Here is a 16563-nt window from a genome sequence, read left to right on the forward strand (position 1 = left end):
GCTTACAGAAGTTTACTGTGTAGATTCATGAACTCACGTAATTATTTCTGCAGCACACAACAATACATAAGAGAAGCTGAGCTGTCAGTGATGAAAGTAGGGTGGCAGAATTATGATGCCCCTCTTCTTGCTATTGTGTTTTCCTGCTGCTATAAATGCTAATAACCCTAATATAATGATTTGAGGCAGGGAATCCTTGTGGGAATTGTTAATAAGGGTACTTTGACAAGTCTAAGCCAGCTCTTATTTAGTTATTGTCGTCTTTCAAGCCTTAGTCACGAATGGCTCATCAGGGTTTTTAATTTCATTGTTTGCAGAAAAATCTCTTTGCGTTCTTGTTGAGTATTTCTCTAGGATGTCAACGTTCCAACATGGTAGGATTGCTGCCGTGCAAAACTTGCTGTATAATAGGTTAATTCCTCCCTCCCACATTTATAGTTGACCTAACCCCCTTAGCTCTTCCTCCCAACCTTCCAGGTGTTGTAAATGAGCCCTTCTGCTTGCATCATTAAAAGTAAACCCACAGATACTTTAATTTAATAATGCATTGAAAATATGTCTATAGTCATGGCTGGGTGGCGTAGACTCTGTAGACCAAGGTGACATGTTGCGTGCTTCTCCTCCTTGGGTCTGCGTCAACTTAATACTAGATGCTGCAAGTCACAGCACTTCTTTTGCTGGGCACTGAACGTAGAGGTATGGCGTTATGAGATTGCCACTTGAACCATTATTTTTCCAGCTACGCGAGGAATTTGACCGTGGCGTTGATGTCTCTCTGGAGGAAGAGCACAGCGTTCATGATGTGGCTGCCTTGTTGAAGGAGTTCCTGAGAGACATGCCGGACCCCCTTCTCACCAGGGAGCTGTACACAGCTTTCATCAATACTCTCTGTGCGTAATACAGCCATTAGCAGGAATATGTCTTTGAATTACCGGATGTCCAACTCACTCATCAAAACCTTGTACATGTGTTTCCAGATAACATTTTTGGTCCTTATTTATTGGTTTCTAATGAGTGGGCTATTTGGGGAATTTTCTGAAATTTACCCTGGGGAGAATTAGCAAGAAGAAAGTTGCAAGAGACCAAAGGGAAGTAGCCAAGAAGAATTTGGGATGCTTTCAGATGACCCTAGGACAGTAGAAAGTGCTTTGAAGTAACAGCAAGAGTTCACATTGAGTCTGTGCCTAAAAATGAGTTTTTGCATTTCTGGTATAAGGAAGGAGGGAGCCGTAGGAATCCAGAGTAAGAAAAGGGGGACAGGCAACATTTCAGGGAAGCAGGATGGCATAGCCCAGTACCAGGACTGTCATTGTGGCTGCTTCAGAGCCATGGAGGACAAAAGGAGGAGGACTAGGCCAGAGCTGTGTCAGCCTCCATGTATTTCTTCCTCCAGCGCTACAATTCCAATAGGATTAGAAACGAGAGAGAAGACACTGCGGACGCGCTGTGTCTGGGATGTGGCCAACAAAAATCCATTGTATATTGCTCAACAGAAAGGGCCTCAAATCTGTTTTAAAAAACACAAATTTTAAAATGTTCACCAATTCTCAGTCATTGTTAGTCAATATTTACTAAAAATTAAAAACTGCAATCCATAAAGTAAATGATGTATAATCCAGGGAACGGAGGGAGGAGAAAGTAAGGGAAATTAAATTACCTTTCTAACCTGGATTCTAGTGCTTTTTCTAGATGTAACATTTCCCCAGTTCTACTCTTTATATCCTTCATAGAAACTTGCTTCCACATTGCTAAATCAATGGGAGAGTAGATGGAGGAATAAAACGTGACTTGCCTTGATAATCCCTTTCTGAACACAGTTGAGAGGGGGCCTCTTCTCTGAACCTGAATTGCCTGAGCCCCCACGTTTACTTACTTAGCGCACCTTTTTTTGCCTTGCTTAGTGTTGCAGCCAGAGGAACAGCTGGGTACCTTGCAGCTCCTCATTTACCTTCTACCTCCCTGCAACTGCGACACGCTCCACCGCCTCCTGCAGTTCCTGTCCATCGTGGCCAGGCACGCCAATGACAACGTCAGCAAAGATGGGCAAGAGGTATGCACCCTTCTGTGGCTGTAGACGCTGTGACTCCTCCTTTTTCCTATTTTTGAAAGGGCAAATCATCAGGTTAAACATTTCATCTGGAGGAAATGACACCTCCCCTTTCCCGACCGATCTGTCTATGTAGGAAGAAGAACTAATGCAAGGTTTTCTCTGGAGGGACAGTTCCTAAGAGCACATAGGCCATTAACGTCCTGTGTTTCAAGGATGCTTCTAAATGAGGCTGTCATTTTCCATAATGATGCTTTACCCCAAAACCTCGAATTTCCATTTGTGTGAAGAAGACAAACAGAGAGCTACAGAGGTGCTTACAATCATGAAAGAATGGAGTCATGGAGATGGGGGCAGATTGCTGTCCTTGTAATTCATTTGTTCTCCCTCTTTAAGTTGGAGCCCAAATGCGATGTCACCTCTTTATTCTTCCAGTTTGTTCCTGGAGCTCCCATCTGCCCTATAGCTTGAAGTCTCTAGTACCTTCTTTTTGAGAGGTCCTTTCTCTCCTTAACACCCCCTGCCCCAAATATGGACTGGCTTAGTGCAATGAAAGGTTAGTCCTGCTTCCAAACCAGGTATATAGGGAACTAGAAGGTGTGCTCTGCTGACCATTTCCATGCATCTCGATGCCACATGGTGCCAACTGCTGAATTCCCATGGAGCCTTTTGGGATGTTCTTGCTGGACCTGGTCCCCACTCCGGCCCTAGTGCGACCACCCTACCTGAGGTTTTAGGCTCCGGTTTGCTTTGGTCCCACTCATCCGTTTCAAGGCAATTTTAGGTTTCACCCTTGGATGAAGGAAATGCTGGCCTCAATTTTAGGTGACGTTTTATTAATACCTATTTAATCTTCACCTTAACAAGAGACCTGTTTCCCTTTTTGATACCACGAAGTCAGACTTCGCCTTGACCTTGGATGCCCCAGGAGATCTCAGACCCTTTAATATGCTAACATGCATCATAAATCAACAAAGGTGGGGGGAGGTCAAAGGCATTCCAAACTTAACCACAGAAACTTTAAAAAAAAATCCTTGTTAAGCAGAACTCAGCTGTATTGTAGATTCAGTTCTGTGTTTGCCAAATTTCTTTCCCCAAAATCATGGTCATATATAATGTTTTCACTTTAATCCACAAAGGCAATTCTGCATTTCTTATCCTCATCCTCCCTATCGGTATGAGAATGTGAGTTTCCTGAGTTAGCCATTTATCTCTATGGTAGTTATAATTAGTGAAACCTCTGCTGGCTTCAGGTTTCAGAATATGGCACTGACAGCTTATTTCAGCAGACACAGCTCTTTGATGGATACACTATAATTCTCGTAATTAACACCCATCTAGGTGTCATCCTTTATTGACTATAGATATAACAGAACCTGTAGAATCATCTGCCTAATCATGGGGTAAACGCAGAGCCCTGTCTGTGTTCCTAGGTATGTCAATTGCTTCTCTGACATTTCTTAAGTACTGTGTGAGAGGGAGAAAATCGGGTCTTAGGTGATTAAGACGTCATTGAGGAAAGCAGAACGTCCAGTTGAACTCAGTCTTGCATTTTTAGAATCATTTTCAGACACACTCTTTCAGTCCAAATACAGAACGAGACTCCATTGCCTATGCCAAAGAGAAGGAAATATTCTTGGATAGGCACAAATGAAATTTAGCATGCTGAAGTACTAGCTACCGTTTCTGTATCTCCTACCATGTCCCAGCTATGTGCTAGGGGCTTTGTACATTATGGTTAATCTTCCATTACACAGAGAGATACCATTGCCCCTATGTTTCAGAGGTGGAAACTGAGGGCTAGAAGGGTTAAGTCACTTTCCCAGTGTCCCACAGGACATATCCACTTATGGTTGTGCATTTGTGCATTTCACAACTCTGGGGAAGGTGCCATGCACCTCAGTCACTGTAGATATGTAGAGTTATCGGGACAATGTCCCAGCAGGAGGCAGTGAAATATCTTTAGAAAGGGGCTCCTTTTTCTAAGTCCCATGAAGTTGTCATGTTGGATAGTGGTCAGGTCAGCCCCGTGGGTAGTAAAGCTCCAGCTGTGCCTCAAACCCAAACCAATCTAACTGACTAAGAACAAAAATATAGAATAGGAAGTAGAAAAGGCCTACTAGTCTAGTTCAGGTTTTAGTTCAGGGTTTCCCAGCCTCCATATGATTGACATTTAGGACTAGGTAATTCTTTGTACTGGGAGCTACCCTGTGTATTGTGGGATGCTTAACAGCACCCCTGGCCTCTACTCACTTGATGCCAGGAGCAGCTCCTCCCCACCCTCACCCTAGTTGCGACAACCAAAAGTGTCTCTAGACACTGCCAAGTATCCTGTGGGGGCTGGGAACAGGGCAAAATCACTCCTAGCTGAGAGCACTTGGTAGCTTAAAACTCACTATCCATGTGTTCTTGGAGAAATCTATTCACCTTCCTGAACCTGAGTTTCCGTATCTAAACTTTGGGAATACAAATTCTTCAACTGGCATTGCACAATGGTTGGGAAGACTAATTACTATAAAGAATATGAAAATATCCTGATAACAGCAAAGTTGTACAAGGAAACGAGAGGTTACAAGGGTTTCTATCATAGAGAGTCTTGACTTAAACCTTGAATCAAAATGAAGGATTCGGAACTAAAAATTAAAGCACCAGGGGAAATATGAGGAGAGCATTGCTTCTATGAAATGGTTACAGGAAAGCAAGGAGCCCATGCAGCCATCTTGTATTGGAGTAAAGGCTACGAAGTGGGAAAGTACTGGTGAGGTATGAGGGAAGATTGATCTATGTTCATAGAGTAGTGAATGTCTCAGTAAGGAAGTAGGTGGTTGGTTCTTTTACGCCCTGAATCTTTGGAAGGGTTCTACTAAGGTGGTATAATCCATGTTATAGATTGGTTAGAGACAGGGAGAGAATAAGTTAGGAAGCTTTTGTATGAATAGCAATGTGGAACACAGCAATTCATATTAAAAATATTTCCATGTAAGAATGGCCTTGCTTTTTGAGTCTCGTATGCCCTGGGCACCTACCCTGAGTTTCTTCTACACCAGTGAGCACTGTTCAGGAATTTTCTAATTACTCTTCCTGAATGCTGTGGCATCTAGGAGGTGGACGTGGTCAGGACATGAGGCAAATGTAGAATTAGGGAGTGCAGTGCAGAGTCACTGCTCAACTTCAGAGAAGAAGTGATGAACATGGGCCAGAAGAGTTAGGAATGGCTTCATGGAGGAGACTGAATTTAAGCTACACATCAAAGCATGTGTAGGAATGAAGTAAAAGGTGTGTAGGGATTGAATAAACAGATCACAGAAGCCCTGCATAGAGATGGGAGTTAGCTGAAAACCCCTTCTGGTAGACGTTAAGAGTAGAGGAATAGGAATGAGAGAAGTTCTTTGTTTATTATTTTTTCAGTAGTTTTGGCATGAGCGGGTAGAGAATACAGAATGGGCAGATGGGAATGAGCAAAAATTAAACTGGACAATATGATCAAGTCACAAAGCAGTTTTCAAATTTTTGTCTTATCTGTTTGTTAGTTTGTGTTAGATGTGTTATCTATTTGTTGGCTAGTTGTTATGGATTGGAACATGGAAGAAAACTGAACCAGAGTGTCAAGAAGCTTGGAGGCTCCCACAGGCTCTGCCAGCGCCTTGTTACATGACCTTGTATTTATAAAATAGAGGAAGAGGAAGGAAAACAGCATTGGGGTGGGGGGTTCTGAGCTTCCTCCTTTATAAAATGAACATAATATTTCCTTTCTAATGGGTGCTTAAAATCCAGTGTATCATTAACTAATGGGATCTTAAAGGTTTCTAAAAGAAGAGTATGAGAAAAATTGTTGACTAGTCAATCAGTGCTTTTCTGGGGGGATAATAGTGGGATTTTATCAAATTATGGTGTTTTTCTATCTTGTGTTTGTTTTCTTTTGTTCCATTTTGTCTAGTTTGCTATTTGCTTTGCTCCTTAGGGGAAAAAAGAAATTCCCAAAGTAAAAAAGATTTCATTTGTTCTAGAAAGAACATTACAGGGACATAATTAAAACCTCTTGAGCATTGGTTTTTCAGGTTGTCCAAGAAGCCTCTGGCATTGCTTGGGAAATGTGGTGTGAATATACACTTTTTGGTGAGTTTGTAGCTAGCCTTTAGTTTTTAGAGTCTATGAGGCAAAAAAGAAGTTATGAGCCACCAAAGTAGAGGCAGGATTACTGACCTTTGAGGAGAAACATGCCTCCAGGAAGTGGCAGGTTGGCTTTGGAACTGCAGCAGGATCAGTGCCTCCTCTCCTCACCCTGGTCCCGGCCCTGCCTGGAAACCAGTTGTTCCGTTTCCCCATGCTATGACACAGTCTGTCACTCAAGAGTGAACAGTGGGCGGGGCGGGGCTGTGGTGAAAAAGGTGGGGCTGCCTGGAGCCAGGCCGCCAGCTTAGCTTCCACCACCTCCTGGCTCTGGGCTCTGGGCGTCACTTCCCTGTCTGTAAAAAAGGACAACGGCAGCAACTGCTTCACGAGCTCCTAGTGAGAAAAAATGGAAACAGCCCGTGGAAAGCCCCGAGCCCAGTGACTGTACATGCTAAGCTTTTAATAAAGGAGCTATTCATGTTAGGTGTAGAAATGAGCTAGCATGCTTATTTTGTAGACATAAAAATTGTCCTTGAATTGGCTGGCTAATAATTAAATAATGAACTGGCCCCGAGTGCATGTTATATTCCCTAGACATAGCCATGTATATGCTGAGACATGGGGAGCGAGGGTGAAAGCTGTCATGAACAAGTCTCCAGCTTAAAAAAAAAAAACAGTAAAAGAAAAACAAAACCAAACAGCGTTAACAAACCACAGCAGCGTGGTCTGCAGCTGGAATCTATGTGCAATGTTACAGACGGATTGTATTGCATTCCCAGAATAGCACCAGGAGAAGAGAGCGGAAGCAGTTCTGGATTGTCCTTGTACTAAACATTCTTTTCAAAGAAAACAAAATCTTCTATTTGTTACTGTTTTCAAAAGGAGAAAGCCCTGATATTTCTTTAAGAGGGGAGGGGGAAGTATTCCAAATGCCTCTGAGTACTAGAGGGATGGATTTGGAAATGGCACACATTGCATTTTATCGTTAGCCATGAATTTGCAGGAAGAGAAGTGAAAAATAAAATGAAAACCTGTCAAGTTTTATTTTATATCTGTGAAATAAAACAGAAAAAAAGTAATTGAACAGTCATACATAAAGGGCACTTTCTTGAAAATTCCCAATGTTTACCACGTGAAATCATTTCACGTGGCGGCAAACCTGAAACCAGCCTCACCTTCTAAAAATAACGTCCCAAGCTGGGATTGCAGGGCCAGGTAGCCACCCGCTCAGGTCTCCACAGGACAAGGGTGGGACTCTGGAGGCTTTGTCCTGGCTGTGAATCAGGACTCGAATTCTATGCTGAGCACCCAGGTGCCTCTCAAAGGCTCTGCAGATCTTCCCAGGCAGAGGATCCCCACCAAACAGCCAGTTCCCATATTTATCCAGGAATTCCGAAATTTTCAATATCAATAAGAGAAATAAAAATTTGCCTAGATCGGTGATTCTCAGCCAGGGGCAATTTTGCCCCACCCGGGACATGTGACAATGACTCTCACCTGGCCCTTGCCTGCCTTTCCTGCAGACTCCCCTGCCACACTGAGCTTCCTGGGGTGCCTAAAGGTATCTGACATGTTTCTGTCTTTGCATATGGTATTCTTGCCACGGAAATTTGCCTTCTGCCCCAGCTCCTCTGCTTTTTCGCCTAGCAAACTCTGTTCTTCCTTCAAGATCTTGTGCAAATATTGCCACCTCTTTGGAATGTCCCTGGGGCCTCCAGACTTGATAGCTTCATACTGTGTACTCACTACTTGTAATTGATAAGTTGAGTTACCCTCTAGAATGTGAACACTTTAAAATAAGGACTGTATTGTGATCATTGTCAAAAATTTTAAATAATTAGATCCATGAAAAATGCCTAGCCTATGATAGGTGCTAAGTGGATGGATTAATGGAGAGATGATAGATTGATGGTTGAAGAGATAGATGGAGGGATGGATGGATAAATAGATAGACAGACATCAATATTTTTAAGAGCAGGCAATAGAAATTGTATATAGTACCAGTTTCACAATAAATAGCTCAGAGTTGTAAAATTTTACTCAATATGCTGTTGAAATGACCACTGCACAATGAGCTTCACTTCGAGATATGAAGCAAAAGGAAAATGATGGTGCACTTATGGATTCTGCCAGAGATGATGTCATCCTTGCTGGAAAAAAAAATGGAAGCAAGAAAGGTTCTATTGATTATTGAACCACTCAGCATTTTGAAAAGCAAACATAACAATAATCCTTATATTCTGTGCTCCTATAGGTCACTGGGAACAAAATGACATCTCTAAACTTGGCCACCATATTTGGACCCAACCTGCTGCATAAGCAGAAGTTATCAGACAAAGAATTCTCGGTCCAGAGTTCAGCCCGTGCTGAGGAGAGCACAGCCATCATTGCTGTGGTGCAGAAAATGATTGAAAATTATGAAGCCCTGTTCATGGTAGGTGGCCCTTCTTTGCAGGGCATCTCAGTGCACTGCCTATTGATTGCCCCTGGGTGGCCTGATGAAACTCACACACACACACACACACACACACACACACACGCTACCTTCCGGTCTACCATGCTGGTCATTTAACTCATTGGAAGCCAGGCAGTTTTGATAGGAATAGAAATTTACAACCTATGGTATCTCTGTAAGTTTGTGATTCCATGTTTAAACATTCGAATTTATGATTTGAATCATAAATTTCATTTTGTTGTCCCCTAAACAATGGTCACATTTTAGAGTCATTTAATTATTCATACACACTTTCCCTGCTCAAAATATTCATAAAACTCTTCTTTTTGGAATTATATGTGGCCTTCATGAATTTATATATTCATAACCATCCTCAGAGATGGCATCTCCTCCAAGGTCAAGATTGACGTTTTACCTCCTCTATGAAGCTTCACCTGTCTTTCCTATGTTCCTCTCATGTCACTTTCCCCATATCTTTTCTGTCCCTTGAGCCCTATTACTGTTCTTATTGATGATTATCTTAACATCATGCTACAGTCACTTATGACTATTTCCCCTAGTAGATTATAAACACATTTAAAACATGGGCTGTGCCCTTGTTATCTCCTCTCTGTATCCTCTGTACACTTTTGGAAGGCCCTTCATCTGGCAGGCACTCAATAAATATTTTTTTGATTTGTATTGAATTACCAGTTCCTGTTTTCCTTCAAAAAACTGCATTGCTTGCTCCAACTTCCCTTGAAACATTAGAAGAAATGCCAACTCTTCTATTTCTGTTCACCACTCATATTGCATCTCAAAATTTACAAGAATTTTCTCCATGTTTCTTCTCCTATTTCTCTTGTCAGTGTGCAAACACTCACTATAAATCTTGCCTATTCCATTAGAGTCTTTTGTGTCTTCTTCAACCAAGTGTGCTAGTTCCCTCTTTTGAATCTCCTTAACATTTTATCTATATTTGTCAAATGCCTCGCATTAGATTTATTTCCATACTTATCCTATACCACTTATTTTTTATAAATTTGAGAGCCAGTCATTTAAAATCATTTCCCTCTGTGTCTTACCTATGGGATCATGACCAAGTAATTCAATACTCAAAAAGCATCAGCTTCAGCTTTTGTGAAATGGGAAAAATGAAAATATGACCTATTTCCCAGGGTGGTTCCCAGAATCATTTGATATGTGAAAGTATTCTGCAAACTGTAAAATTCTATGCAAATGCTAATTAATAATTACATTAGTTGGGCAACATGAGCTGGTTCAAACATCAGTACTTCAACACAACAGACATAAGTATCTTGTTGACATAAAGTTCAGTCAGATGTTTCATTGACAGCCTTCTAGGTGGTAATTTAGGGACCCCAGCTCCTTGCATCTTGAGACTCTGCAGTCCCCTAGGATTTATGGGCCAAACCTAGAAGGGACATCCATCATGTTTACTCAAATCCCATTGGCCAGAGCTCACGCACAAGCCATACTGAACTGCAAGGGAGGCTGGGAAATGCATTCCTGCTGGATGCCCAGGAGGGACAGAAAATTCATTTAGTATGGTGAAAAGTTCACTGTAGTGGAAAGGTGTCTTGCTCTTCTTTGAGTCTCTGAAACACTGTCCCTGTGTTGTACACAGTAAACTCTCAAAAAATGTGGAATTAGTCATTGACTCTATATAAATTTCACACCTCAGCCAAAATCCTCATAATTAATTACATATTTGGATGAATCAAATGACTGAACTTTTCAACATTTTTATCAAGTTTTAAGTCACATATCATCTCTCCAAGTAGTCTTGGCATGACTTCATGCTCTCTGGATTTTTTTTTTTTTAACAAAATAGTACCTTCGTCAATCTTAATTCTGTTCTCTAAATGCTATGTTCTAAGCGGAGTTCTTTATATGAAACCACAAACCTTCAGACATTTCTTTTCATCTCTGACACTAACAAAACTCTTCCTGGTCTCCTTGGAAGTACAGTTGCCACCATTTTCATTGTGCCCTTACTCTCCTCCCCACTTCCTGCTCCCCCGGACTACTAAAAACAGCAGAAGATCATCGTTTTCCACCTTTTCCAGCATTCTCCAAGTCTGATCTTTTGTTTGCTGTTCTCTGTAGAAATCGATGTCAAGACTTTCTTGGGTTCCCCAGTTTTGGTCTTTACTTCCCAATGAGGCCTTTCCTAGCTACCCTGTCTAAAACACACCCCCGTCCCCCCACACACACACCACATATGCACAACCTCACTTTCTATTCCCTTTCCCTGCTTTTTCTCCTCAGCACTCACCACCACCAATATAGGTTTTGACAAATTTCTCTTGTCTGTGGAGTGTTTCCCCACCAGAATGTCGCTCCACGACAGGATGAATTTTTATCCTTTTCCAACTATTTTCTTTACTGCATTACATCTGTGCCTGATACATGGTAGAAACAAGAAATGTCGGTTGAATGAATGAATGACTCGTTGGTAGTTCTGTGACATGTGATTTCCATATTATTAATCTTTATTCCTTACGCCTATGAAGAGGTTCGGGCAGGGAGGAATTGAGGATAGGTTTCTCAGAATAAGTTAAACATGAACGTAAGCATTCTCAGTCTCCTTAGAGGGACTGTGGGAATTATATATGGAGCAAAAGGGCAGTGGGGTGGGCAGAGAGGTGGGGCAAAGATCCCAACCCTGGATCAGGAAAAAGAATACTGGCTCTGGAACCCAAAAAGTTTGCTATAGTCCTATCTTTGCTACATATTAGCCATCTGACGTCACCTTCGTAGATTTCTGTTTCTTTAGTTGTCAGAGGACTGGGTTAGAATGAATGATTAACCGAGATCCCTTCCACTTCTAAAATGTGCATGCTTCTGTGCCTTACCACTGATTTCACCTCTTTTATTTCCGTAAATCACAGAGGAAAATTAACCTCATCACTTTGTAAATTCTCTTGGCATATTTTGGCATTTCAGAATCCAGTTGGTTATACCAAAGCTGACGGCTGGTTGGCAAAGGTAGTCTGTGTGGGTGGACAAAAAGCCAACCATGTATATAGCTGTTTCATTTTTTCAGAAGCTTTCAGAGTTCGTACAGTAATTTAAAATAGAACAAGGAAGGATGGAGCTAGACAGGACCTGATGGTTAAAGGTACTTAGCAGTTGTTCAGTTTCACTGTCCTTGGAGGGGTTTATGAACTCGCAAAGAGAGGTGTCGCTTCCCATTGGCATTAGAAAGGAAAACTTGTTAGAAAAGGTGGCTGTGAGTTTGTCCTTGAAGGCAGAATGTAGCCTGAAGGCAGTAATTCCACAGAAGAACTGTTGGGAGAGATGTGAAAACCCAGAGGCCTGGCAGGGACCCAAAGTTTGTTTTGAGTGGTAATAATGTCCTTCATTTTCTGATGCCTCTCCCAAATGGCCAGTGTCTGAGTGAATGGAAAAGGGCAGAAAAGAACCTGGCTTTGTCCCATAATACAGAAGAAGTGCCTGGATGCAGAGGCTGACACTTGGTTCAAGAGTCTGGCCAAGACAGTCTTTTGCACCGGTTGCTCGCTTCTCAGCCACTGGGTTGGAAATCCTAGAGCTGGACGTAGGTCATGATAACAGCCATCATGGTCGCTCTGTCGAAACACCAAGGCAGCAGATGGTCATAGTGCTTTTCAAACTTGAGCATGCAACGGAGGCACAAGGCAATTTGTCAGATATTCAGATTCCTGGGCCACACTCCAGAGCATCAGGTTGAGTAGCACTAGGATGGGGCCCAGGAAACTGCACTTTCTAATGAATGCCTCCAGGGCACTCTGGTCCTTTCCTAAGCACACCTCGGGCAGCCACCCCTCGGGCAACCTCCATGAGCTTGGGAATGCGCTGCCCAACATCAAATCCCCCTCAGCCTTCTATTTGCTCTGCGCTCCTGGCCTCCTGCTGAACGTCTGGAATGTGTCATTTTCCTGTTGTAAAAAGAAAGAGGTGAAGTTACCTACTTTATAGGATTATTTTGAGAATTAGAAATGACATTTTAAGGCACTTGGGACAAGAATTGACATATACCAGGCACTCAAAAATCATCACTTCTATTACATTAAATTGATCTGATGGCTTCCCTGTCAAAGCACTTTCAGGCTTCGCTTTTGCAATGCAGCCCTCCCTAACCACCTGCTCCACACATGTATACTCCTAGTCCCTTATCTTGCTCTTCTTTTTCTTTTTTCCATAGCTTTGTCACCTTTTAACTCACTATACAACTTACTTATCTATTATGCTTATTGAAACCTAACAGAGTGCAAACTTTAGGAAGGCAGGAATTTTCATGTGCTCTGTTCACTGATATTCAGAAAGTACTTTGCAGAAAACGGGTGCTCCGTAATTATTTATGGAATAAATACTGCAACAATATATCGCTAGGAAAAAAGATATAGTTTTGCTGTTTGTTTTTGGTTCAATGCCCATACCCCTTAGATTCCCTTACCATTAAATCATGACCCTCCATTTCTGATGTCAACAACAATTTAAAACTGGATGAGAAAATGACACTCTGGGGAACACGGGAATACAAAAGGATCATGCATATCTGGAAATGGTCATTGGTATCATTGTAAGGCAGAAAGCATTCACTGACTAATTCATTAACATATTAGTTGTTGTGAAAGTCATTGCTTCTGTAAGTGATATTGGGGATCCCAGAGAAAATTCATCATTGCTCTTGGAATGCATAAGAGCTCCAGAGCAGAGTGGAGAAAACTGTCAGCTCATTCTAAGGCTGTCAGCTCTATAGGATCTATAGAAAACTGTCAGCTCATTCATGATACCATACGATTCTTCCTAGGGCTTTTTTTTTTTTTGAGCAAAAAGGAAACGAGAGAAGGCACCACCCCTTTGGGCTGATGAAAAGTCAGGAGTGCAGTAGAGACGTGGGAACGCCAGCGCGTTCCCACCCCACTGGTTCGTCAGCCTGAGCTAGGGACCAGCACAGCGCACGTGGGAAATTTCAAATGAGAACTACTGGGAACTAGGGTCAGAGGCTAAGATGAGGATTCCAGGCTCGGAAGCCAAGCTTTGCTTTGTGTTCTCTTCATTCCCCAACACAAATTGCATTTTCTTAAAACCTCATTAGCATGCCAAGTCAAAGGAGCAAGGCAGTAATCCAGACCGTCAAACAAGAGACTGCCCCCCCACCATATCCAGATAATGAAATAGGATTTCCATTTCCTGTTTTATGTAATCACTGTTTTTTAAATAACCACTGTTTATGTGCCAGGGGGTTGGCTATTTGTACACCATCGGCGTATCTAAATTTCACCACCATTTCATGAGTAAGCCTAGATGGTCTGCCCAAGTGATGATGCAGCAAATAAGTGAATGATTTCTGCAGCATGAGATCTCCTCACGTGGAAGGCAGGTGCTTCAACGTGGCGTCTCAGCTGTGGAGTCCACGTGCAAAGGAAGAAAGAGAATACTTTAGCCAGCTTGAATAAGGGTATTAATCCCTCTGGACTGGTCATCACACCTAGCTGCCTGTTCAGCCCAGCAGATGGCTGCAAGGGCCAGTATGTGTCCCTGCTCACCCTCGTCCCTGGCTGCAGTGACAGAGTGCATGCACTGTTGGCAACACGCACAGGTGGAGGGGAGCAGAAGCATAGGACCCCTGAGTTCATTCCACTTCCTTTAACCTGTTGCCATGGAGGAACGACTGCTAATTTGTCTTCATCTTCCTTTCTTGAGTCATCCTCCAACACAGCTACATGAGTCCTGGGCTCTTCGGTTGTATTTGTTCGTTAATGTGCCCCAATTGCCAAAAACACTGCCTGGTGTGTATCAGGCACTTGAGAAAAAAATGGATAAACTTAACAAAGTCTGACCCTCCAAGTGCACCCAGACGCCCTTACAAAAGATTAAGCCACCATCCACAACAGAGCCACACAAAAGGTTTTAGGTTGGGCCTGCTCATGTCGAGTTTTTGCTCTCATAAATAGCCTAAGTGACTTCTTTCAGTGTGTTTGTTAACTAAAAAAATGTCATCATGACTTCCACTGACATTTACTTTTTCCAGGGAGTGTTAGAGTTTTATATGCCAAAGCATCCTTCTTGGTCCAGCACAAAGTAGCAGATTGGCATGGGATACCCAGTGGCAAGTACGGTAGGGCTGGGTCCTGGGAATTGCTCTCAGAGATGTCCTGAATGGTTTGTTACAGTGACTTAGTAAGTGGAGAAAACTCAAACCATTTTTCTCTCTCTGTGGTTTATGGAATAAACTATATCATAGTGGTTGTCCCCTAGGCAATCATTCAAGGATTCGGTTTTAATTTGATAGGGTAGATTTTAATTGCGACAGTTTTATTCCTTCATATGTGCAGTGTTTACATTTTTTTTCTCTGAAGCAGGAGAGTCCAAAGTTCTTCTGATTTTTGAAATAGCATTAAGCTTTGAAGGAACACATGAAAATCTAAGGAGTGGAGTCTCCAGATAAACACAACCATAGATGGTGCCCTTCAAAAATATCTAAAGTTACTCAATAGTTGACTAAAACTTAGTAGAGACTGATGTGAAACAGTAATGTGTACCTGAAGAAGCCCTTTGGGCTGGGTTTTGTTTCTTCACTCAAACACGCAGAACTTGTTGATTAAAACGGTAGTTTTTCATGATCCTACTCCTTAGTTTCCACTTCTCTATGTACAGAATCACAGAAGGAAAAAGAAAAGCTTGTTTGGTTATTGAGTCATACTTTTCATTTTTAGAGTTTTTGTATGATGGGAACAATATCTTAAGAACCTGTTAGGAAATTTCTGATGATCCTCAGTTGGGAAAGGAAATTTATTTTCCAACTCTAGAAATTAATAGCAAGGAGATTATGCTAGAGCATGACATTACTACTACTTATAAGCAGAGAGAAGCATCTAGACAAAGGTAACAGAACCAGTGTGTCCCATGAGTTATTTTATTATTGTTATTTGTAGCCATTCCAACATTTGTTGAGCAGCCATTAGGTAGAAAACACCACCCTAGCTTGTGTTCTGGAAGAGCATATTACTGACTGAGTAAGTAGGTAAAGGGTCATGGATGTGTAGGCAGGAACTTCAGGAGAGAAAAAGAGGAAGGAGGCAAAGAGGAGGGGAAAAAAAAAAGCCATACTTTAGGAAGCATTTGACTACAAGGAGGCTGCAGGTGGCTGCAAGCATTAGGATTTATTATCTCGCATAACAAGAAGCCTCGGGGGACAGGTTAGCAGCTCACTCACACTTTTGCTCTCTGTGTTCTGCCATCTTCAGCTGCACCATGCTGCAGTCATTTCTAGCATCTTTGGCAGCCATCATCACATCCAGTGATGAAGAGAGATGTTTCCTCTGCTGCATCTCTTTGCAATATGGAAGAGAACCTTTTCCAGAAGCTCCTACCTACCTGACTCCCCTTGGGGTACATTGGCCAGGATTGGTACATGTGATCTTGCCCCAGCTGCAAAGGAAGCTAGCTGACAGAGAACTCCAACCTTAGGAGCCGGTATCAGTTCCAGGTAGACAAGTCAGATAATCCCTGCCCTCAGGAAATTTACCTTCCAATGTTGTGCCCAACTCAAAGATTTGAGGTCTGATGGAAGAGAAGGAACCAGAAGGAAAAGCTACACAGAGTCTGGTTTCAAGACCATTGCAGTTGAGGGGCTGAGAGGTCATAAACTGTTAACTCTAGAAATTCAAGGGGAGGTCAAGAGCAGAGACATATCAGCAGGAAATCCCGTAACTTAGTTACTCACCAGAGCATGAAACAAAAGAGAAGAGAGGGATGCTTCTCTGTGAGCATGCAGGATAAGAGGCAAAGATGGGTGACCGTTAATCAAGAAAACAAATCACAGAACAAATGTTGATCATCTCTGCTTTTATATTTTCTTTTAGGTGTTTAATTTATTAATTATTTTGTCCATTTCCAATAAAATCTTTCGTTCTAAATCTCTTTGCAATTGGCAAGGTACTTTCCAATCTGCTAG

The 16563-nt window shown here is 42.2% G+C and overlaps 1 protein-coding gene across 4 annotated transcripts in view; it reads left to right on the top strand.

Moving 5' to 3' along the window:
• Positions 1–16563, top strand: part of ARHGAP6 (Rho GTPase activating protein 6) — a 449126-nt gene that overhangs the window by 408113 nt on the left and 24450 nt on the right. For all 4 annotated transcript variants that reach the window (XM_033119089.1, XM_033119101.1, XM_033119094.1 and 1 more), the window contains exons 7-9: positions 740–890; positions 1902–2050; positions 8415–8594. In XM_033119089.1, coding sequence (XP_032974980.1) covers positions 740–890; positions 1902–2050; positions 8415–8594 — 480 coding nt within the window. The remainder of the gene's footprint in view (positions 1–739; positions 891–1901; positions 2051–8414; positions 8595–16563) is intronic.

The sequence above is a fragment of the Rhinolophus ferrumequinum genome, chromosome X (assembly GCF_004115265.2).
Source record: "Rhinolophus ferrumequinum isolate MPI-CBG mRhiFer1 chromosome X, mRhiFer1_v1.p, whole genome shotgun sequence".
Classification (NCBI taxonomy): domain Eukaryota; kingdom Metazoa; phylum Chordata; class Mammalia; order Chiroptera; family Rhinolophidae; genus Rhinolophus; species Rhinolophus ferrumequinum.